Here is a 25,215-nt window from a genome sequence, read left to right as displayed (position 1 = left end):
GACTGAGCCTGGCCCACTACAGGGAAGCTCTTGTGTGCTTCTTTATTTAAAAAAGTAAAGGAGAAACTGACATTAAAAATGCAAAATAAATGTCCCAAGGAAGGAGCAGATGGGACTCCATGGTTGTAAACACCAGACGTTGTGCTTTGTGGTCTCAGCAAATCGGGGCAGGAGGGGACAGAGGTCAGATCAGCACCTCTGGCCAGGCAGCAGCGTCTGGCTCTCCTCCTCCAGTGCTCCCTGGGGGTCCCACAGGTCCTGTCCTGCAAGTCCATGTCCTACTCCCAGCAGAAAATGAGCAGTGGGCTTCTTGGCCTGAGGGGACAGAAAGCCCTCCAGGTCCACCAGCAGTGACAGTTTCTCAGGGCCACCCTGCAGCACTGCACAGAGCAATCTGAGCAGGTGTCTTGGCTCGGCTGCCCACAACACATGACATGGTCTGGGTCTGTGCTAGCTCTGCTGGGGCCAAGCCCCTTCCTCCCTCCAACTCCTGCCACTACCGTAGATCCTAGGGTAAATGGTCTGTGTCTCTTACACCTTCCTGGTAATGTGAATGGCATGGCCAGAGCCACCTTGTACCCAACCTCTTGTCTTCTCAGCAACCCCCAGCCTTCCTGCTACCTGCTACAGCCCCTGGATTGCAGGTGTGGTCACATGGCCTCCCACACTGGCTGTGTCCTCCCCCTATGTCCACCTGCACAGTCCTGGGGAAGGGCTTGGGAACCACTGGGCTGTGACCCCAGAAACACAGGACAGAGCCCACGCCAGAGAGCCCTGGGTGCAGTCCAGGTCTGGGTGAGGAGGGCTTGCTTATAGCGTTCAGGTAACGAGCTGGAGAAGCTGACGTGGCCCCCATCCTCATTTGCTATGGGGTCTCTGGTCTACACAGAGGAGGCCTGGCTACAGGATGTGGGTGGTGATGGAAGAGTGTCTTGGGGCTGTCCCCAAGTGTGACAATCAACTCAGTTGCTGCGGCTTTGCCTCACCTTGCCCCCCCCAGTCTCTCTCATGGTCACCCTGGGCACAGCCACCACGTCGCTGGAGAGCACTGACCACGTCGAAATGGAAGCAACAGAGACACAGTGTGGTTCAGACATCGTCCTCCACAGGAACAAGAGAGGGCGTTGTGCTTGCTCTGGAGAGAGGAGAGGAGCCTGCCCTCTGCCGCCCTGGCCGCGGAGTGGCCTACTTGTCCTTGACCACCTGCTCGTAGGGGGGTGGCGGAGTGCTGCAGAAGGAAGGAGGGGGCGGGTAGGCCACACAGGCCTGGGGAGAGTTGGGCTGCACCTGGAATGCCATCGCCATGTTCCCGACAGGATTCATGCCTGGTCCTCCAGGGTCTGTGTAGTATGGCGGCCCCAGCTGCTGGGCTCCTGGAAGGCAAGAGGGCAGCGTGTGAATACACATGGGCACGCCTGCAGCACCTGAGTGAAGCCCCTGCTTCGTAAGCATGCATCAAGGACCTGACACCCAACACTCTGGGAAGCTGAGGTAAGAGCACTACAAGTTTCAGCCCTGCCTGGGCAATTACAGAGACTACAGGGCCAGCCGGGGATGTAACTCAGTGTGAAGGTCCTGAGTTCAGTCTCCAGGACTGCAAGAAAAGACAAAGAAAAGGGGGACCCCGTGTGTCCAGAGAGATGGGAGGGACCAGCACATAAGCGAGTGGAGCAATGGCGAGCTCCAGCCTCAGGGCCTCGGTTACACCGTGGGGACAGACCACAAGGGGGAAGGTGGAGGTGGTACTCGGCGGAGGCACTGACCACGCTGATCTGAGACCTGGTGTCCATGCAGGGAGCTAGAGCAGCAGGTGCGAAGGCCAGAGCTGGGGGCATGATCTCCAGCAGAGGTGAGCAGCTGCAGCCAGGATGGCCACATGCTACCTGCACAACCCACAGGAGCTGGGAGGGCAAGCTGGCTCCCACCCGGGCATAGCCACCAGCCGGCTCCATCACCTCGGAGCATGACTGTGGACATCTGTGCTGCTAACCCAGCACCCTTCTGGCTAGGGAGCACGAGAGGCCCTGGCTGGCCCTGTGCTGTATCCATGAGCTGCCGGAGCACCTCTCTTGGGGTGGTGGTGAAGATGATGGAGCCACAGGCTGAGCACCCTGTCCCACACTGGCTCTCCAGTTTCCTCGGGTCTGGAGTTCGGTTGTATGGCTCACACTGTCTAAACCAGCACTCTGCTGCTGCCTTGGCTGGGCTGCTTCTGCAGCAGAGTCAGGTCCCGGAGAGGATCCTAAGCACCAGCGATGCCCCTTCCCACACCACCCCACCAGCAGTGGATCAGGAAGCGGCTTTGTTTTGCTCTGTTTCCCTCTGATTCTTCAGCTGAATAATGATCTCACTCCCAGAACTCAAGGTTTCCTGCAGCTCTCCGGTTAGATGCTGGGAACCTATAGCACCACGGGAGGGGCCCCATGACCCGGGGCACCTCAGCCCACCCCACCCACGTGGGCATGACCCACAGATGGTGCTACTGCTACTCTTTGCCTGTGGCCCTGTTGTGCCACCAGCCAGCCCACACATTTCTCGAGGACTGCGCCTAGGGCTTATTTATATCTGGATCCCTACTGTCTTATATAAGAAAAACTTATGAAGCTATTGAAACAGTACAGGCAGGGAAGGATTTGCATCTCTGAATATCAGGGAAGAAATAGAGAGTACTACAGGGTTCACAGGGAAATGTAGCTGAGCACTAAGTGGATGTGGATGCCCAGGGTGGAGCCAGGACCTCGGAAGACAAGGTCTGGTCTGCTCTCTGGAGGGGCGGTCAGCACAGCAGATGGGCAGAAGTTAGGGGTCCACCCTGGAAGTACGAAGGCCAAGGCCCTCGGACTTGAGACCAGTGTGGATGACATCACTGAGCAGCTGTGCAGAGGCCCAGGGTGGCAGCTGGGCAAAAGCTGCAGGAACAACTGTCCAGGCAGGAGAATGAAAGCATTTCAGGTAGATGAGGAAGACACAATGGTGGCTGGGAGCGGCGAAAAGAGGGAGCAAGGCTGTGTGCTGGTGTCCAGGCCTAAGGAGGCTGAGGAAGGGAAGAGGGCAGGCACTACGCAAGGACAGAGAGCAGCAGAGCAGCACTGTGGATCTGCACCACGGCACCTCGGGCTCCTGTGCTCCCCGCCAAGGTTTGAGGACAGCAGCAGCCACAGGCCCCTGAGACAGCAGGAGAGAAGCAACTCAGAGTAGACAAGGGGCAGGTGGTGACCAGTGGATGCAGAGCCAGGGACAGGAACAGACATGCTGGAGAGGGGAATTCGGGAGAGGAGTTCAGGATTTGCATGCCCCCACCTGGCCCACAGCCTGTGCCTGCAAGGCCCCAGCACATTGACCTGGGCAGCAAGAGTCTATATAGGGTCTGGCCAGAGAGAACCTGAGGTGTGGACCCCAAGGAGTCTAGGGTGTTGGAAGGGAGGAGCAGGGTTCTGGGAGCAGATGGTCTCCACTTGGAGTGGGACTGGGCACTCAGCTACTCATGCTGATGGCAACCTAGCAAAGGATAAACACAGGACTGGAACAGACAGATGCAAGGCCCTGAAGAAGGGAGAGTCACAGACAATAATTGATGAAATGGATGAGAGTCAGTGAGGAGGGACATTCTGCACCTGGGGGACACAGGAGCCAGGGGACACTGCCACCTTCTCTACAGGGTGTACTGGAGAGGGCAGCTTTAGCTCTTCAGATGTGGGGGGCAGGAAGCACACAGAGCCCTGTTCTAGGAACTCATGGTAGGGACTCTAGGCATCCCCTGGGAGACAGGATGCGGTGGGGTGGAGGACCAGGTGCAGCCTGTTCTGCATCAGTGTTGTGGAATACAATGTGGATGGGAAACCGGGTGTCTCCCAACAGAACAGCGAAGTGGAGGAGTCCAAGCAGAAGTGGATGGAGGGCCAGGAAAGATGCACCTCATCCTGAGCACCCTTGGGAATGGCTGTGACCAGACTCCCTCTGGGTTGGATATGTCCCTTGCTGTCCTCTGTCCCCAGGTGATGTGGGGCCTTTGGTTCCTTCATCCATGGTCCCTGTCCTCCTCTGTGATCTTTGCAGGATCATTTCGAGGGTTAGTGGAGACCGATGGGCATGCATCAGACTTTCTCCAACAATGCCATTCTGGGTGGCATCTTCAGCACCTGGCAGCCCTGCACCCTGGATGTGTGCGACCCCCTGCTTCAGCCACACTGGCCAAATGGTACAGGAAACGGGTCATCCAGGTGCTCTTGGATGCAGAGGGGTCCGGGGCAGAAGACAGGAGGAGCAGAGAGAGGCAGTGGCAGTGGTAGAGACACAGTCACTCCCCAGGGGCCCTCCAGTCTTTCTCCCAGCCTCGTGATGTCGCTCCCGGAGCTTGCGTGGTTGGCATCCCTGTTCCTGCTGCTGCTCCTCACGACCTCAAGGGGCTCCACATCCACCCTGGGTGTGTACTGTTCTCCACTCCCAGGGTGACACCAGCCCACTGTCGCTCACATGCTGGTCCCATTGTGCCCACAGTCGGACTTCTGACCCTCCAGGTCCAGCCCACGTCCTATCCGTCCCTCATAGATGATGGCCTGCACTGGCCTCATCGCCAGGCCCCTGAGCTCGCGACTGCACACTGGCTCACAGCCCCTGTCCCCAGGGACCTGGCCCCATCTGTCCACCGGCACCCAGCCTCACCCAGCCTCTCATCTGGCTACACCCCTCTCCTGGAGTCTCAGCTGCCCATCACCCTTTCTTAGCGGCGCAAGGTTTCCGGGGCCATGGTTCCCAGGTGACACATGTGTGTTGGCCACACCCTCACAACGTGAGGCAATTTCAAAATTATTTTGATTATTATGTGTGTACTAGGATTGAGGCCAGGGTCTTCAAAATTAAACTACATCCCCAGCCTAATTGCTATTTTTTATTTGAAATAGGGTATCCTGAAGAGGCTAAATTGCCCAAGCTGGGATTGAATTTGTGATCTCTTGCCCCAGCCTCCCAGAGTGCTGGAATTGCTGACTTGTGCCACTTTGTTCAGCTTAGTGTGATTTTTTTTTTTTTTTTTTTTTAGCTTTTTGCATATGAGGAGAGGATAGGATTCATCTCGGTGTCCTTCAGGACCAAAACAGCACATAACACCTGGCAGATATGCTCTGAATATGGACAAGAAATGGGTACAGGAGGATGGATGGTGATTTGGATTTCACTCTGTCTCTGCCACACTATGGGGACACGTGACTATGTGCTGAGATACATCTGCTTCTGCAGCAACAGGAGGGCTGCTGGCCATCTGACCAATCCCCACTCCTGAGGACCAGGGTAACAGGATGAAGCTCGGCTGTCTGGAGGTGCCCAGGCATGGCCACTCATCTCCACCTGCAGTCTTGGCTCATGGATGCAGTCAGGAACCAGCAGGACGGGATGAAGATATCTGAACATGGAGGTGGACAGCCTGCGGCAGGTCGAGTACTGGCACTGAACCGGGGCCTTTCCAGAGAGCCACATCCCAGCCCTTCTTCACTTTTGATCCCAGAGAGCAGGAATTACAGGCATGTGCCACTACACGCAATACAGACAGGTGCTTAGAACATAAAAGGAACACTAGATCAGAGGACGCTACACCACGCATTTGACAGGAACATGCATCTTTTGGTGAAAAACACCTGTGACTGTGAGCAGGGAACATGCTGGAAAGGCTGTGGGCAAGGAGAAGGGCCACAGGAAAGGTGCTGTCCCTGCACAGTGAGGAGCTGAGGCCTGCAGGACAGAGGAGGCCATGCAGCAGAACAGAAGAGGCCATGCAGCAGGACAGAAGAGGCCATGAAGCAGGACCGAGGAGGCCACGCAGCAGGACAGAGGAGGCCACGAAGCAGGACAGAGGAGGCCACGCAGCCGGACAGAGGAGGCCACGCAGCAGGACAGAGGAGGTCATGCAGCAGGACAGAAGAGGCCATGAACCAAGACAGAAGAGGCCATGAAGCAGGACAGAGGAGGCCATGAAACAGGACAGAGGAGACCATGAAGCAGGACAGAGGAGGCCACGCAGCAGGACCAACGAGGCCACGTAGCAGGACAGAAGAAGCCACGCAGTAGGACAGAGGAGGCTATGCAGCAGGAAGAGGAGGCCACGCAGCAGGAAGAGGAGGCCATGCAGCAGGACAGAGGATGCCACACAGCAGGACAGGCCTGCTAAGTGGAGCAGTGGCCAAGGCTTCTGCTCTCCAGGCCAAAAGCGGAGCTTGGCAGGATGCTGACAAGTCACCATTTGGGCCTTCCAAGAGTGTGTGTGGCCCAGGCTGAGAGGCTATTTTCATTTGGGGAAGCTAAGGCAAGAAGCAAGGCCAAGTGGGAGGCCCCAAGTTCAGAGATGCACATGAGTCTATAGCACTGTGACCATGAATCAAAACCTTAAACCCCATTTCAACTCAACTCTGTAAATAAGCAAAATCTGAAAGATTGCAGGTGATTTTTCTTGTGTGACTCATTCTGAAAGACAGAGAGCAAAGCACAGCACACCTGGGCCTGGAAACCGATGCAGCGAGTGAAGACTCAGGATGAGGACAGGCCTCAGTGTGCAAAAGGGACAGAGGTCATGCCCAGCAACCAAGGTTAAAGGGAAGCGTACTGAGCTGACTTTGCAGCAGTTTCAGTCCCTAGTCAGCTGGCACCACGGCAGAGGAGAGCGGCAGGGGAGAAACAGGTGATAGTGGGCAGGGGGCAGCACAGCAATCAAGGGACCAGACCGGCCTCTTTCTGTCCATTGTATTGTATCCATGCTACCCGAATTGGGGCAGTGCCACACCAATCAGTGGACTGATTTAGTAATCAGCCACACTTCATCCTAACACTGTGCCATGAATCAACAGCCACTAGATTCAGCTACCTCTGAAAAAGACCCACCTACGACTGCATGATGCTTTGGCGGACATCTAGGTACAAGCACAATGGATCTAAATCTTATTCTCTGTCAAAAGAGGGTCATGGAAATGGAGGCAGAAAGTGGAGGGGAAGTAAAAGACCAAGACAAGTAAGAGCCAGCTGGTGAAGCAGCAAGACTCCATCTCAAAATATAAGTAAAATTAAAAGGGCTGGGAATACAGCACTGGGTTCAATACCCAGTGCTGCAAAACAAACAAACAAACAAACAAACCACCTGCCTAACAACACCATCCTCTTCGCATAGGCAGGAAGGACCCAGGACTCAGTGCAGTTCTCCTTGCTGACAGCATTTTCGTCACCAACACAAGAGTGTCACACGCATCCCGCCATTCAAGTCCACGTTTCACACCAGGGCATTCCCATCACCCACTTTCACCCTACAGTTCCAAAAGCCAAAGCCCACAGGCATTTCGCAATTGCTCAAGGCTGACTTCCAGTCTAGCAGGACTGAAGGAGGAAGAGCAGGCAGCTTGGAGACAGGCAGTACAGAGAACCAGAGAGGGACCGTCCATGGCAGCAGGGGCGAAGGGAGGAGCTGCGGTCCCAGAAGATGCTGCCCAGACGGGGGAAAACCAGAAATGTGGGTCTTTGTCACTTTTATTACAGAGATCTCTTATTGTTTAGCCTGGCCAGCACACCTGCAGCCAAAGCCCCAGAGCTAATTCTCCTGGGGAACGTTTTCGCCATCAGTTTCCTCTTTACAGCTATTCCCTCTCAGACGGGAGCCTCCCAGCTTGATCTGCTTTTGCAACTCTGTGTCAGCGTCAGTAAGCGTTTTTCAACCTATTCACCACATTTATAGATAAGTACTGATACTCTCTTTACCAACAAAGAAATACTGTTTCTCTTTTTCAGGGTTATTTCTATGTTAATACTTAGACCAGAAATTCTGATTGATGTTAAATAGCAATGGCATTCAACATGCTAATTTTCAGGGGGATTTTTTTTTTATCATTCCATTAATATAACTTTGGCTGTGGGTATGCATTTAGTTTGATCAATGGTTATTTACTAAATATTGACTATTCAAAAGATATAGCTGGTAACATTGGGCTATCTAATGCAGGATTTGATCTCTGAGCCCTTGAGGAACTTTATCAGTAAATACTAAGTCTTCATAACCCTAAGCAAAGCCTTGGAAAGCAGCACAGAAAGCTCCCGTATGATCCAGTCCCTCTCCTTTTGCACATTTCACTAAACAAGACCAGCACATTGCAGAGACACTCCCCTTCCTTGCAGCGCTACTCAGGGACTAAGGCATGAGCCAGCCTCAGCGCCTTCGCAGAGCTACAGCCTGGCCCTCTGCAAACCCTGAGACAGGGAGGGACTCACGGTTGCTAAGTTACCAGGCTGGGCTGGAGGTTGCAGTCCTCCTGCCTCAGCCTCCCAGAGTACTCGAATTACAGGCATGTATTGCCACACCTGGATTTTTTACAAGTTTTACTCTCTCTTTCAGATCTGTAGTGTTTTAAAATATGGCTCTAGTTTTGCTTTCTTACTTTTTTCCTGGTTAGATTTATCAGGAGTGAGAATGTAATGCTTTTTCCTTTGAAGTTAGCACTAAATTTGGATTTATGATTCAATTACTGTTTTGTATAATTTGTATTTTAGTAACTTATCTTTCCTGCTTTGTGTGGTTTAATAATTCCTGAGCTTCTTTTGAGATCAGTTTCATTTGTTTACTTTCATACTTCCAACCTGAACAAAGACTTAGGGTGCATGTCTAACTGACAGCCAGCATAGCACACACCGCAGGCACCTTTGCGTCCAGTCGCCTCGATGCCTCTATTCATGCGAATATTAAATAAACACTGACTTTCTGCTCAACAGGACCAACGTTCTGAGGACTCTGAACACAGCCAGGAAAAAGGACAGGAAAGCTCCAGGTTTGCAACATTTGAAATTCAGAGTACAACAAACAAAGCAAGTAAGAAAACCACTCCATGCGCGAGCTGGTGAAGGCGCAGCAGCCATGGGTGTGAGCAGAAGGAAGTGGTGGAGGACTGGCTGTGTGTATGCAGCAGTGACGGGGGCTGTGGTGCAGAAGGAGCCCTCAGACACACACACTCAGCAGTGCAAGGCACTCGGCAGGCAGCCTGAAGAGTCTGGGGCAGGAGACCAAGGCCCAAGGGGCAAGCGGCAGGGCCAGGCTGCTAAGCAGAGCAGGGCCAGGCAGGCGTTCTGGGACTGCCGAGAACAGAGGTCACCTCTGGAGCTCCCCAAAGGCATGACTGCCTCTGTTTGGGACTCAAGTCGCTCTACTAACAACAGACGAGAGCTTGAGATGGTAATGGCAGACCAGAGCCGCGGTGAGGCCCAAACTCTGACTGGGCCATGGCTGTGCGTTTGCCAAGGAGCCCTGACCAGGATGGGGCTGTAGCACAGGGCCGGAGCGCTGGTCCAGTCCTTGCTTTCTCACCTCCACCTACTGTTCGGCGGGCGCTCTTTTACTTCCACTAGAAAGTAAATATGTATGTTTTTTAAGACAAGGTCTCACTAGTAGTTCAGGCTGGACTTGAGCTCTCTAGGTAGCCCAGGCTGGCCTCAACTTCATGGTGTTCCTCCTGCCTCAGCCTTCCAAGTGCTGGGATTGCATCACCATGCCCAGCAAGGGTACCGAATATCTACTTGCTCACTGTAGATACCCCCATGCACCAGAGCTACTGGGGACTAAACCCAAGGCCTCTGCACTGAGGTGCTGCTCCCCCCCGCCACCTCTTTTTAGAATTTTGAGTCCCACTAAGTACTTCCATTTACAATCCTCCTGCCACAGTCTCAGTACTGGGCTTACATGTGTGTGCTACCACATCCTGCACATGTGTAGGTTTCCAAATACTCAGGCCCAGTGGGTTCCAACCCATATGGCTGCCCAGGAAGGGCACAGAAGCGGTATAGCTAAAGTGTCACCAAAGACAGGACGCTGTCACAGTGCAAAGGCTCTGACTGCGAGCACCCTTCCACCCAGTAGGTTCTCACTCACCAAACCCACACAGTGAGCAGATGGTCCTTCCTTTTCTACCTTGGCCAGAGGTGAATGGGGTAGGCCTATGTTTCTGCAGTGCCAGCTTGGCCCCTAGCCCAGCCGGAACAGGGAACAGGAGGCAGAAACTCTCCAGGCCTGTGACCTTCAGCATGCTAACAGCCTTGAGATTCTTTTCACCTTTTTTTTTTTTTTTTTTTTTTTTTAGGGAAAGGTCTAAAGGGTGTTCAGGGTCTCACTACTAGATCAGACTCATAGTGATTCTCCTGTTTACAGCCTCCCAAGAGCTAGGATTACAGGTGCGTGCCACCACGCCCCACCTCAATCGCTGTCTCGGCGTGCCCCGGGGACAGGGCCAGAATGGCAGGCCCCAGGGATCAAACCCTCAGCTCCTGCACCTACTTGCAGGTGCTTTAATCTGCTGAGCTATTTGGCCGGCCCCATCTTTTTTTCTTAAAACATTTAACAAGATGAAATATGGTGGAACTAATAAAAGGGGGAGCAAAGGCACCCATGCCAGATATGATAGCAAGAATCCCAGCACTCTGGGAAGCTGAGGCAGGAGGATCACACCTAGGCTAAGTAACTTAGAAAGACCCTGTCTTGAAATAAAAATAAGGGCTGGGGTTCCATGCCTGGGAGGGAATAAGGAAGGGCAATAATTACAAAGATTCACTTGGAAACTACAACTTACTTTGACTCAAAAACCCCTCAACACACCTGAGTCTCCAAACTGGGACCAACCCTGGGGACCTCCCTGCTGTTGCAGGTCCTCACACTTGCAGGCATTTTTTAGTGAGGTCCTAGGACACCAGCATCAGCTGTTTCTTTTCCCTCCCAGTGAATCCCAGTGTCCCATGGCACACATCCAGCGGTCTGAAAGTAATAGCAACAATGTTATCAAAATAGAGTAATAGAAACAGGTTAAGAATTTGCAGAGATCTTTGTTTTGTTTAGGCCAGCCCTGAAACTCTGCAACCTGAAGATATTTTCCTCCCTTCCTTTTTGTGAGATGCATGGAGGGGAGCAGAACACCCTTGCCAGCTGCACATGCAGGTCCGGCTCCCTCCCTGTGTTTTCCTGGGTGACAGCGAGCTCTGGTAACTCTTCCCCAAGAACAGCTCTGCCCCTCCCAGACAGGTGTGGGTTAAGATGTCAGCCTCCAGCATGCCCTTCTAAAGTGTTTGCCCAGGTCTGTAAATGTCTTTCTTAAAAGGGAGAAAACACATTACTGGAAACCAGATGGTTATCAAAGGTCAGCTGAGAAGAGAAACAGCTGGTTAAACGGAAAATGCATGTCAGTGTCTGCGCAAGTGTGTGAGTTGCCATCCCCAACGTGTGGCAGCAAGGACTGGGTTCCTAGAGGAGGACTTTTTCATGCATCTGGGGCAGGGCGGGCTGGTCATCCAAGAGCACTGCACTCATTGGGCACTTTATTTCTACTGCCAACACTATGTGCCTCACTCCCACTGTCACATTAGATGCGCACATGGAGCACAGCCAGGACCCCAGCAGGCCCCATGCACCTGTGAGACCACCAAGGGAGCCCACTGCAGGGAGTGGCACACACACACGAGAAGCTGCCCTTACTCTCGACTGCTCACCCACACAGGCTGTGGACTGGGGGGTGGGTTGGGGTCCTGGGGAAGGGCTTCAGCTTTTGCAGCAGCACTGTTCTGTCAGAGCAAAGGTAGAAGCCACCTTGGCTTCTCTCTCCCCGTGGGAGAGAGGGGGGTGGTCCATATTTATGACTGTTGCATGCCCTGTGGCTAAGCACAGAGCCTGGCAGGGCACGGATGCCCTGCATGGTGGAAGGGTAGGTGCATGTGTGCCTCACCAGCCACAGGCCTGCTGTCTTCACTCCACCCTCACCATGGGAGAAGGGTGCCCAAGGCCTCTCCCAGACAGCACCTGCTCAGGAGCTAGGCAGACCACAATCTGTCCAGTCTAGTTCTGCCAGTGTGAGTGGGGTGTCACGTGGGGGGACGCCACGCAGGGTGCGGCAGGGCAGCTGTGCCCTGGGGAGCAGAGGATGGGGCGGCTCACAGTTGTCAGAAGACTGATCCTAGACCAAAGAGCTGAGGATGGAGGCTCTTTTTGTTGTTTGGCTTAGCAATGGGTAAGAATTCCTTCTCTGGAGGCTGAGGCAGGAGGATTGTATGAGCCCAACCCTTCCAGGTCAGCCTGGGCAACACAGTAAGTCTGCATCTCAAGCAAATACATAAAATAACATCTCCCCTTCTGAAATACACTCTGTCACTCTGTTATCTGTCAGAGCTCATAGTGACCAAAAATACGTGTTTATATGTGGAGGGGGGAAAACAGAAATAAAAGCAAAAGAACACAAGCCCTCCCACTTTCACAAGGCAAATGTTCGTACCCAGGCAATTCCTTGACCTGGCTGGTGGCAGGAAAAGAAAGGGCAGCTCAGAGGCTGAAGCGAAGAGAAGTAAGAGCAACAGAGCTGGAGGCACCAGAGATGAGCTCTGTGGGGACACTGGCTGCGGGGTGTCCGAATCACCAGCCTCACCAACCCCGCCCCAGCACAATGTGTACGATTGTCCTGCATGCAGGCAGGTGGTTGTGGTCTTTGTCTGGCAAGGACAGCTCTTTTCCTGGCACTTGAGGTGTCAACCTGTGACCCACACAGGCCCCACAGGGCTGTGCTCTGTCAGCCTCACACACTGGGCCTCACCAGCAGCTGCTGGTGTTCCCTCACTCCTGGCCAGCCAGCAGCTCCTCCAAGGCCTCTGTAGGCTCCCAACGGCCCTGCTCTCTGTCCTGTACCCATGGTTACCAGCTCATTGGCCACAGATCTCAGCAAACAGCTGTGGCAGGGGAATCCCACTCAGCAGAGCCATCCGCAATCACCGGACTGGAGTCTCATTTTCCATAGCACCACTTTAAGAAGTTACATCAAAGCAGGTAGATTCCTCCCCAGCTTGGAGTAGGTCCTGGTAACAGAGCCCCAGTATGGTGTGGAACTGTCCAGATGTAAGCCTGCAGCTGGAATAAAGAAGCCTGCCTGCACTCCCTTGCAGCTCAGGTGAGTTTTCAGAACTATTTCATGCTGCTGCAGGCCTGCAAGGAGAGGAGGCTGGCAGACAATGGCCGGGAAGGTGACACCGTGGCAGGGGAGAACATGAGCCTGGGGTGCACAGCAGCTCGCCCTACAGTGGGGGCCCGCACAATGTCTGGCAACCAGCAGGGGGCTTCTGCAACCGCTCCCTGACATCTGTGTCCCTGGTGGTCTTTGGGTGCACAGTGCGGACTGAGGCTTCCTCCCCTGACGCTGCCTCCCAGCCCTATGGGAGCTGGTCTCCACCTTTACACTGGGAGAGACTCAAGGCTGGGCGTGGCCTGAGACAGCTTCTCAGGAGAGAAGTGCTCAGTGTTTTTTATATTGTATCCCTCTTGAGGTAGATTCCTTTTTATTTCATTTTTGTTACTACTGGGTACTGAAACCAAGGCTTTCTGAGCTACACATTCAGCTTTTTCTGTGGTTTTTTTTTCAATTTTTTATTTTTTATTTTTATGAGATGAGGGAAAGTTTCATTAAGCTGCCCAGACAGAACTCAAACTTAAGCTCCTTCTGCCTAATCCTTCCTCAGTGCTAGGGTTTCTGGCAGGTGTCACTGAACCTGGCTCTAACCTGGATTCTTAAATTTAACCCATCTTCCAAAGTTGCTGCTGTGCCACTGGGACTGCTTTTTAAGAACTTTGCAGTAGCCATGTGGGGGAGACCAGGGGCCAGGAGAAGGCCAATACTTGGGGGCTCAGATGGCAGAGGCATTGGTGCTATTGACGAGGGAGGCTGAGAACCACCAGGTGCATCATGGTCAAGCAGGAAAGAGGCGTGGGAAGGGCAGTGTGCAGAGACAGCGCCTTCTCTGTGCACACAGACACATCACTGCCCACCATGCTGGGCCCAGGTGAGACACGTGGGAAAGCTGCAGACTCTGAGGCTCGGCCAACATGGGGACCACGGGCTCACGGAGCCCTGTATCTGAGGACCACAGGCCACAGGTCTCAAGGGAGACTTCCCTGGCTGCTCTCTCTGCACTAAAGCCTCTCTGATCAGATGGAATCCAGTGAGTGACAGCTTCAGTCTCCATTTTAACTGAATATTTGACATCACCGTATCTTTCATAGGGCTCGAACAGTGTCAAATATGGAAGATCACACAGCCAGGGTGTGGCTCACTGGTGGGCCTGGTGTGCATGAGCATCTGGGCTGATCTCCAGGACCCACCAGAGGAAACCTCTCCCAGCCAAACCAAACCAGAACAGTACAGCACACATATGCAAACAACATGGGACCAACCCTGAACGAGCCTACGGCCTGGCTCCTGGTGAGTGCTGATGGCAAATGCTTACAGCCACATCTTTCGGGGTAATGTTTAAAAAACTAAGGCAAATTATTTGTAAAAAGAAAACCTCGCAGAATACCTTGAGCAAGAACCTGTAAAAGAGCAAGTGCCCAAGAGATCCGCTTGCTGTCCTCCTCTCTGGAGCACAGCATGTCCTCAAGCAGATGCGAGGAGGCCCTTGGCTTCCTCCTTCTGCATTCACACTCCCTACTTCTTCCCCTTCTTCCCAGCCCAAGTTATGCCTGATGTGCAAACAGCTGTATTCACGCAACATGCACAGTCAGCAGGGTGTGAGACAAACACCCATGAAATCGCCACATAGTACGCCACGCACCTACCACCACCCGAAAGCTTCCTCTGCCTTCTTATGTGCTATTTTTTGGTATGATAAGAACAATTAACATAAGATCTACTCTCTTAGCACACTTTTAACTAAAAAACTTTAATCTCTAGGAGTGAATCTTTTTGCGTAACTGAAATTTTGTAACAAACAAGGCAGAAAATGCCTGGATTCTGACTGCACCCCAGCAGTGTGCAGTCAGTGTAGACCACAGGTGGTGAAGCTCCACAGGCTCGCCATTTCTGGTGTGGACCCTGCCCCAGAGCCCCACGGGAATGCTGCTGGGGCACAGCAGCCTGGACATGTGGAAACACTGCCCTTGTCCTCCCACACCTGCTCTGGGCCTGGGCTTCCCTTGTTCTCATGAGGCTCCTCACACATGATGTGGACTCCAGTGCGCCAGGCAATCTGTATGGAGAGGTAGTGAACGCCACCACCATAGCACACAGGAGATGCACATGTTTAACACATGTTTTCATAGGTGGACTGAGACTTCAGAGCACAGTGAGACATACTCATAATTCTAGTAGCCTGGGAGGCTGAGGCAGGAGGATTGACATTTTGAACTTAGTCTGGACAACTTGGCAACTTGGTGAGGTTCTGTCTCAAAAAAAAAAGGTGGGGGGGTTGGGTTAGGGATATAGCTTAGTACAGAGGCACTGGGTTTAGTTCCAGTACACACAAAAAAGAAGGGATTAAGAAATAGCCAACTGAGGCTGGGGAGATAGCTTGGCAGTCTAAGAGCCTACCTGGCAAGCACAAGGACCCAGGTTCAATTTCTGGTAGCACCTGCAGTGTCCGCCTGGAATCTGGGCACACTGTGCCAGCCACAGAAACCAGGCATGGTGGCACATGCCTGTAATCCAAGCACTGGGGAGGCTGAGGCAGGCAGATCACTATGTGTCTGAGATGCGTAGCAAGACCTTGTACCAAATGAATAAATAAATAAAGATTTTTAAAAATGGAACAGTCAATTGCCTTTGACCCTGAGAGACTGCTTCGGTGCCATCCCCTCACTGGCCAAATGTGAGTCTGTAGAAACGTCTCGCTGGCTGCAGCCACTTATCGTGAGTGCTCAGAATGCCAGCGCATGCGCAGCAAGCACCTGGGTGAGTAAAGGCAAACAAGTCACCAGGACTCACGGAACAGGTATCTCACACGCCCCTCACAGGTACATCTTACATGTGGCTCAGAGACAACAGGCATGGCGGGGACATTACTGTTCCCACACAGAAATTCGCAAACACACGGCTGAGGAAAGCAGACCACAGACACAGACGGGGACACACATCATGAAGCTTCACACGAGGTGCACCAGCAACTGCCAGCACTAACACACCAACCTTTTTCCTTTAACCTTTTTTGTTACCAGCAAAAATGACAACGAAGTGGGTCTTCAGAATTGCAAAGAACAAACAGCCTGCAGTTTCTCTGGGGCACATTCCGGCGCTGCCCTAGCAAATGCCTGTGGGGAGGGGTATGGGGCTGACCTGGTGTGGGATTGGGGGGCTGCCGGGTGTAGGACACATTGAACGCGGGCTCCTCAAGCAGTGGCGGTGGGTACAGGCGCCTGCGGATGAAGAAGCCGGCTCCACAGCAGAAAAGCACACCCATCATCAGGAGGAACCTGGGGAGAGGCAGATGTCAGTGGGGTACAGACAGCTAGGGCCTGGCCCGGGGTCCACGGGGCCCAGGCTCCTGGGGATCCAGAAAGCCAAGGCCAGAGTGGGCCATGGGCAGCAGAGCTCGCAGCCAGCAGCCCTTGTACCCCACATTGGGATCTCTCTGGTCCACCTGCTCTAGGAGCACTTCCTTCCCCTGCCTCTGGAGATGACCCAGGAAACGACTTCTGCTCAGGAGTGGCCACCAACACTGAGACGCTCTGTAAGTGAGGCCTCTAGTTCAAATCACTCCAGATGCCTACCTGGCTTCAAAGAGTTTGTGCAGCTCCTTTCTGGTGCAAGGCTGTGCCACCTGATTGTCAACTGGGTTCCTGTGGAGGTGGCTAGGCCACTGGAAGACTGCTCACAAGTAGGCTAATCCACCATCCTGAGAGCTAAGTGATGCAGTAAGCAGCAGAAGGAAGAGGGCCACGGTGGCTCTCTGGAGGTGCGTCTCTCGAGTGCTTCCCTAGGCTGTTTCTAGTGGCCAGAAGCAAGCTTCTGTGCTCTACCTGCCTTCCACCAAGGTGCTCCATCTCACCTGACACCACAACAAAGGAACCAGCTATGGCCATGGACTGATTCCTCTGACACCATGAGCCAAACAGCCCGCATCCTCCCTTAAACTGTCCGTGTGAATTTTGTCCCAGAAATCAGAAAGAAGGCTGATTAATATGGTGCCTCTGACCCCAGGTCAGCGCTCCAGCCTACACAGAAAACGTCGCCCAAATCCTGACTTAATATCACAGCTGCTCCAGCCGTGGCATCACTGTGCACTTTTCCTCATTTTCCATTCTTCACTGTCAAGCCCAGAAGGTCAGAGCGTTTATAGGTCCTAGCAGATGTCTGCAATGTTATCTGAACATATATACAGGACAAAAGTACTCTTCTTGGAGCACATTATAATTATAAAGAAATTATGGGAATAACAGAAAACACACAAAAAAAGCTGAAAACCAAATTTTTAAACTGCAAATCTAGAAAATTCTACATTCTAATTATACCTGTAGTCAATATTGTCCACATCATGCCTCTAATGTCTAGTGATGAGGGTGCAGACCTCGGGTGGTGACGCTGTGGCAGGCGTGCCACAGCAGCCTGTTTTGGTCACTGAAAGCTTGTAGCCATGTTCTTTAAGCATAAGACCTCCGTCCAATTCATGAAAGAATCCTTGTAGGCTATCACACCATCAGTATCAACAAATGATTGTGAAATGAACAAGGGGACAACTTTCCACCACTTCTCATTTGCACTAAAAAACTTGTTTCTAGAAAAGAGCAGAGTGTCTCTGAGAATGGCCAGGAATGATGCACAAAAGTGACAGGGGAATCTGAAAAACTTGACCACCGCAAGGATACAACGTGATGTCACCCAGTGGACGTCCCCAAGCCTCGCACTCCGACCTGCCCTCTGCAGGGCCGCCCAGAAGGCTCTGGCCAGGGCTCCAGGCCACACAGAACACTCTTGAGAAGTGCCTGGTGAAGGCCGGAGAATGCCAACACCATACTAAGTGACACAGGCTTCCTGGCTGACCTTGGAATGTGGAGCAAAGAAAAAAACAAGACACAGAGGATGAGTCAGGAAAGGGTGGAGTTAGCACCTCTGTGCTGGCCTGGGGTCCCGCCTTCATCACCAAGTGACTGTTAACACCTGTGAGGCTCCCAACATCACGCTGAGCAGACAGTGTGGAAAGCAAGAGCGCTCCACCCGCCCCTCGAGCCTACCTTCTAAGCGGGTGGGAGGCACTAATGACAAATGTATGCAGTTATTTATGGCTAACACTGGTGGATGCCCAAGAAGAAGACAAAGGATGATGCAAAAACAGGCTTGTGTGTCTTCCTGTAATAAAACATATTCTACATGACTGACACAGAATTTACCATTTCAGTTATTTTTAGGTGTACAGTGCAGTGCGCAGAGTTTACAAAGGGCATCTGCATAGCGAGGAGTTCCGAAAGGCGTCTGCTTGCTCAGTGACAACTGAGCCAGGCACTGCAGGCTGAGAAGAAAGAAACAAAGGGGAGAGCAGCAGAGAAAGCGAGGGTGGGAAGAACACCCAGGAAGGGGCCACGGGAGGAAAGCGCAGGGAAGAGGCCGGACAGAAAGGCTCTGGCTGGAGGAAAGGCGGGCATGACCAGGTCCTGGCTGCAGCTGTCTGGCGAGGCGAGGCCCTCTCAGGATCAGCCTGCTGATCTCACGAAGGAGACAGCTTTGTCTCTTAGCAGTCACTTCCCCTGGGTAGAGTCAGAGATAAGCTTCCATTAACACTAAATCCAGCCCTCATTATCTGAGTCGAAACACCTACAGCACAGAGAGGCCGGATGCAGGCCCACGTGTACTTTCTCAGGAAGCCTACCTCCTGCACTACAGTTGATATCAGGTGTTTTCCTTAAAAACAATTAAGACATCAGTCACACTGCCAGAGGGAAGGTTCTTGCATGAATGAAAGTGACTGCCGTGCACACCTCAGACTAACAGGGAACAGGCAGGTGGCTAGGATAAAAAGGACCAACCATGCGCTTCGCCACCTGACTGAGTCGCACTGAAATGTCAGAGAACTTCACTTACACAGGACTCACAAGGAGGAGGAGGAGGAGGAGCAGCAGGAGTAGGAGAAGGAGCAGGAGGAGGAGAAGCAGGAGGAGCAGGAGGAGGAGGAGCAGGAGGAACAAGAGGAGAAGGAGCAGGAGGAGGAGGAGGAGCAGGAGGAACAGGAGCAGGAGGAGCAGGAGGAAGAGTAGGAGGAGGAAGAGCAGGAGGAGGAGGAGGAGCAGGAGGAGGAGCAGGAGGAACAGGAGGAGCAGGAGGAGCAGCAGGAGGAGGAGATGCTAAGGACCAGGAGCAGGGGCCATGGCCAGTGGGAAAGTCCTGCTCAGAGGCCTGAGCTGCAGATGCCCCGGTCTTCATTTACCCTCTCTTGCCACTTGGCAGGTCTGGAAGGCTTCCAGGGGTTAATAGAGGAAGCAGTGTACTTGAGCCATCATCAGAGGTAACGTGGTCTCTTCATTCAGTTTCTTCCCTGACTCTGTTCTGCACTTGCCCTGCATAAGCACAGCAGGTCTCAGTTCTGCACATCCTGCTGATGGGTGGTGCTGTCACACAAACTGCAGCCCACACCCCAAAGCAGACCCCAGAAGCAGGCTGGCCGGTTGGCCTTTTCTCATCTTCAGAGAGACTGCACATCCCACAGCTGGAACCAAGGGTGTTACCAGTCACCTCAGCTTAACCCCATCCATTTCACTCAGACCTCTTGGTTAGAGTCCTCAAGATTTTGGAGCTGCCATGGACTCAAGCACTCCTGCCCAAGCCTTTTTGTTTGTTTGTGCCTGAGCACAGGGCTTTTTGTACCAAGCTGCATCCCTAGCTTTTTTATTTTGAAACAGGGTCTTGCTAAATTGCCAAGTTATTCCAGGCTGATCTGGGATTTGTGCTTCGATCTCAGCCTCCCAGAATTCTGTGATTACACCCAGCTGACTACCCCTTGCTTTATGTGAGAAGACTTCTGAAGCCCTTGCAAGTCCTGTGACAGCAGACTTTGCTTCCCATTCAGCCCCACCCTTTCCTCTCTCTTTTGCACCCAACCATCCTGGGCTCCCATCTCTGCATGTGCTGTCCACTCTCTCCAAAGATCAACTCAAAGTCTCTGAGCTCTTCCCAAGTCTGCTGGCACAGAACTGCTATGCCATGTGCACAGCTCTGACTGGAGTTGAGTCTGTGGCTACCTGCTTAGGCATCTGTCTTTCAGGAGCCCTGTTGCCTTGAGGGCCTACAGGAAAACCCCAGCAGAGCACCTGGGGGATATCAGGCACCTGACACTTCAGTAAAGGCAGGTGTGGAGCTGTGTCCAAGTGCCCTGGGCCCCAGCTGGGCACCCCTAACCCACTTCCCAAGGTACCCTCTGGCTGCCCTCCAGGAGCACCTGGGTGTGGATACAGTCTCAAAGTCACTGTAGGCTCTTTTGGAAATGGATGCTCAAACATGGCCAAGCCAGGCCTCACTGGCTATGCACAGGACCTTCCGGGTCACCATATGCCCTCACTCTGGGGGATGACCCTGGCCTTAAGCGCAAGAGCACCTGCCCGTCAGTCCAGGTTAAGTCGACCAAGGGAGGCTACCAGGCTCTGGCAGCTCTAGATTCTCATTTTTTTCCTAATCACATCAAGCCTGACCTTTATTTTTTCACTTTTAGGAACATCTCCACAACCTCCTCATCACTCGTGTGGTGCTTAGATAAACCCAAGTATTTCCAAACCCCTTCAAGGTCAGGGTTTCATGCCCTGGACAGTGCTGCCTCCTGTCCCAAAGTCCTCATAAGAGCCCTGACGGAGCACGCATGCAAGGGTCAGCATGCTCAGAAATGCCACCTCTGCTGTCTTCTTCCACCCCTGGTGCTTGTCCTTTCCACCTTGAGGAATATGGGAAGTGTTTTTAGCTGGGAAGCCTTAGGGTGAAGCAGTTTATTTCCTCCTACAGAGTTTCAGGCACAGGCAATAAGAGCTAGGAAAGCTGGACTCTGATGTTCCCTTGCCCAGCGGTGCAGCTGACCAGGCAGGGCTTCCTGAACTGGTCCCTAGGGAGATCCCAGGAGCCAGGGGACCAGAGGACACCCAGCTCCCAATATGCAAAGCCACACCAAGGAGCTGGAGATGGTGTTGGAGATGACAGTAATAGGCTACGCTATTGAGGAAAACCCAGGTCATTTGATAGGTAGGCCTGACTCCCTGAAGCTTTCTCTCATCAAACGCTTAGACAGTTGTCAACAGAGAAAGACAACCTCACAAAAAATGCAAGTGGCTGCTCTGACATGCTCACCTAGGTTTATAAAGTCAGTGAAGCCAAAACAGTGTGGCGTACACCTGAAACCCCAGCACACTGGGAGGCTGACGCAAGAGGATCACGAAGTTCCAGCAGGTCTAATTAACTTACCCACTTAGCAAGACCCCGTCTCAAAAAGACAATGTGGCTGGAAACGTAGTATGAAGGTCCTGGGTTCAAGCCTCAGTACACCCCGCCAAAAAAGTCAGCAGTAAAGTCAGTATGCTAAAGTTATAAAGAAAAGCATGAAGTCTTAGCCCCTAGTGGTACTGACCTGAGGACATCACCACTATGAGACTGGAGAAGTGGGTTAGTGTAAGATGTCCTCTTTAGTTTTAAAGAAATCTCTTTCACACAGTACTGGAAGGGTTCTTCTCCTCCTCCTCTTCCATCTTCTTTTGTCTTTTTGAGACAGGGTTTCACTATGACATTCAAGCTAGCCTTGAATTCACTTTGTAGCCCAGGCTGGTCCCAAATGCATGGTGACCCTCCTGCCTCAGCCTCCTGAATGCTGGGATTACAGGCATGCACCACCATGCCTGGCCTGAAGGATATTTTTTCTTTTTCTTTTTTCTTTCTTCTTTTTTTTGACAGAACTGGGGATTGAACTCAGGCCCTTGTGCTTGCCAGGCAATCGCTTACTCTACTGAGCCATCTCCCCGGCCCGTTGAAGGATACTTCTTACCCACAGTGTCAAATAGATTCTCAGGGAGCTTTGAAGGGGCTGCCTCTAAGGGTCCTGCTCTCTGGGAGGAGGCTGCAAGTCCTCCTTCCCTCAGAGCACGGTTGGATAGACTTTAGATTCCTCCTTACACTTCCTTCCCAGGAAGTGAAAAAGGCACAAGGACACAGGTTACTTTGAGTGCTATGAAGGGGGCCACACAAGGCGAATGATTTCCAGGTGGCAGAAACCTGGTCACAGGTCATCACAAGCCCTTCGAGCCAGCCTCGGCTCCATTTCAAGAACTGGCTGGGCGGTGGGTGGAGGAAGTGGCTCAGCAAAGCAGGGCTCGCACAAAGCAGGGCTCTTCCAGCCTGCAGAAACGGGACCCAGCTTTCTGCACACACTGTGCATCTCATGAAGCTGACCCAAATACTGTCTTCCTGACTCACGCTGTCCCAAAGGCCACATAGATCAAGATGGAAGTGACAGAGTTGAGTTTGGGGGCTAAGAAAATGAAGGCTGGCACCCAGAAACAAGTGAGAGATGTGACCTACCAAAAATACCACAGCCTCTGTATGGAGAGGGCCCGCACGCAGCACCGGGAGCCACAGCAGTCCTCATAGGAGCGGCATCTGCAGGGAAGAGGGTACAGCTGGTTATAACCTTGCCGAGGAGGAAGCGGATGCAGTTCTGCAGGCTGGCTGGCTTGCAATCAAGCTTTGCCGGAAGGAAAGAGCGAAGGCCTTCCTTCCAGAGAGGTGTTCAGGCCAGAGATGCCCCTCTCCCAGCTCCTCAGCAAACTGTAGCAACATGGAGCTGCATCCCTGCTGAGTCTTCAGCCCCTGAGTCTGTGGACAAGCCATCCCAGTAAGTCCACTGATGTTAGAGAGTTTGGGAGTCAAATCAGGAGGCCCAGGCCTGGACTTGTCACTTACTGTGAGCTGTTAGCCTCTGTGAGCCCTGCTGTCCTCATTAGCAAAGCAGGTGGACAGTGCGGGCCCTGCACAATGCAGACCTAAGATTTCAGAGCTCTGTCCTCCATGAAGTTCTAGGACATTACATATAAGGTGCTAACGAGGACTGTGATGACCTCTGCTGCCTCCTTCCATGTAACACCCCAGTGGAGGCTTCAGGGCATCAGACTGGCACAGGCTCCTGAGACATGCTCGCAACCTGGCCCCGCCTGGCAAAGCCATCTGCGAGGCCTCGCTGAGGCTGGGATCAACGCAGGCCCCAAGGAGCCACCAGGTGCCGCCTTCAGCATCTCTGCTCTGCCCAGGCCTGTGCACTCTAGGGGAGGGAGCACGCCAGAAAGCTCAATGCTTGTGCTGTACACTTTGGTACTTAGAGAAAAGCTAGCCCCAGAGAATCAGTCCTGGTGAGGTGAGACACGAAGGGGAGGGATACCTGCTTCTCAGTAATATGGAAGGATCACGGAATTACGACCTAAGCTCCTGCCAGCTTTGTACGTTTTTAAACAGCAGCTGGAAAAGTCATTCGGTGCAGGCCAAGATTATGGGCACCGAATCTGCGGATTCCTGCAGCGCGAACAGGCTTTTTTGGTATAAAGAAAATGTGCAAAGAATCTCTGCCTGGGAACTGCAACGCAGCACACTGGGGTTGGTGGCTCAGAGCGCGGGCTCTGCTGCTTCTTGGCTGCTTGTTACTGCTCTTTGGTGTCCAGATTTCCTGCATGTTTTTCCAGATTTTATTTTTTGATTAACACATATTAATTGTACACATTTTTGAGATTTTTCAAATTAAAGCTGGTTAGGTCGCTGAGGCTCCTGGGCTTGGTTCTGCCTCTTTGCAAATACTCAGCACCTGCCAAATCCTCTACTAAAGAGACACACGCCCCAAAATGCCACCCCCATGCACACACATGAAGTGTTCCAGCTGGTCTGCATATTCCTATACCCAGTCCTTCTGTGGCCCATAGACACGAACCTCTACCTAGTTCCCAAATTTCTATGATTCGGTGAGATCCTCCTTTAAGATGACCTAAGCATCTGTTTAACTTGCTTTAACCAGCCAGTATCTACTATAGCCACCTAAACAAGTGCTTAAAATATTGCTGATTCTCATAATCCATGCATCCAAAAACAGCCACGGAGGAGCTACTGAGAGCCAGCTTCAGGGTTCTAGCTGCAGCCAGAGCTATCAAGCCCACGTGGGAAGTCCTGCTGAGGAGCTCTCTTTCCAGAAGAGGGGAGCAAACAATAACCTGCAGCAACAGGCCAGCATGATGTTCTGTGCTGACGAGTGACTCTGTGTCAGTGGTAGAGAGCATGAGAGAAGGCTGGTTTGGCTGCAGTCTCAGGTACTCAGGGACAGCTCCCCAAGCAGGCAACATCTGAGTGCAGAACACACAGAGATCTATGTGGCGATGACCTGAAAAGTAGGATGGCTTCGGTGTGGGGGCCAGGGCCCTCTCCAACTCCCTCCACAGGCCCCACCGTTGCACACAACAGTACAGAATCGATGCCCAGCATGGGAGCTGCTCAGTGGGGCAAGTGCTGGATCAGCAAGAGCCTGGCACAGCACAACAGCACCCTGTGCCACCTGTGTTCAGGGACGTATATATGGAGGGAGGCGGAGGGCTCAAGGGAGATTAAGGAGTTCTTGCAGTTAGGGTAGGTAGTGTCAGACAATTGACTGTAAACAAAAGAAACAGGACTTATCCTAGTGGCACCTGCAAAGGTGAGCATTCCTGGAAACTGCAGGACTCTTGGCAAGTGTGATACAATGGGAGGCCCCATGATTGTGACACCTTGGTATTCACAATGCGCCTGTCCTCTTCTCTTTGGTGCAGAGGGCCCTGTGGGTAGGATGGGATGGCTGCCGTCATGCTCATGGTTATAAGAGAGTACACAAGAATGTATGCAACGCAAGGCCCTGCCACAGCTAAGTGGAGACTGCTGACTCCGGAAGTAGCTGTCATCCTGTGCCTGCAGTGTGATTAGTGTTCCAGTTGAAACTGGAACTTACTAGTACCAGAAATGTTCCCAGAAAAGCCTACCTCTTTCTACAGTCAGCACAGCAATCACTAAAGGACTGAAACAACATGCTGAGAAGAGACACTAGGTGCAAGCATGATGGTCTGGGATGCTCTCCCTGACCACCATGTCAAAATATGCAAGAACAGTGCTGCCCAGCTGCCATGAGATCGCTGGCAGACTGCGAGCTGAATGTACTCGGGTAGATCTGAAAGGGCGAAACTAGTTTATAAGCATGAGTGAGCACCATGGACTGCTTTGTGAAATCCTATTTTTGCCAACAGGCACAAAGCTGTGCATACGAGCCGCACAGCATTTGTCTTCAAAGCTGCTGGTGTGATAACCCCAAGCCAGACGCAGACAGCCCGAGAAGCTCTAGTTGGCCTCAGGCCCAAAGCCCCTGACTTGGAGTCACTTTCCACTGCCAATAGTGTTGAGCTAACATTTTTCTGGTCTTTCTTATTTCCTGACTGGGATATCACCA

General features: G+C 52.6%; 1 protein-coding gene across 1 annotated transcript in view; it reads right to left on the bottom strand.

The window, feature by feature from the left end:
* Nucleotides 1-455: 455 nt before the first annotated feature.
* Nucleotides 456-25,215, bottom strand: part of Vopp1 (VOPP1, WBP1/VOPP1 family member) — a 110,336-nt gene continuing 85,576 nt past the window's right edge. Inside the window, exons 3-5 of the mRNA XM_023706918.1 lie at nt 22,290-22,367; nt 16,086-16,222; nt 456-1,373 (exon numbers count right to left, since the gene is read on the bottom strand). Of these exons, the coding sequence (XP_023562686.1) occupies nt 1,186-1,373; nt 16,086-16,222; nt 22,290-22,367 (403 nt within the window). The 3' untranslated portion in view covers nt 456-1,185. The remainder of the gene's footprint in view (nt 1,374-16,085; nt 16,223-22,289; nt 22,368-25,215) is intronic.

This window comes from Octodon degus, unplaced genomic scaffold (assembly GCF_000260255.1).
Source record: "Octodon degus isolate 3935 unplaced genomic scaffold, OctDeg1.0 scaffold00275, whole genome shotgun sequence".
NCBI classification, from domain to species: domain Eukaryota; kingdom Metazoa; phylum Chordata; class Mammalia; order Rodentia; family Octodontidae; genus Octodon; species Octodon degus.
The sequence above is the reverse complement of the archived record's forward strand: the minus strand, read 5'-3'. Positions and strand labels throughout refer to the sequence as shown.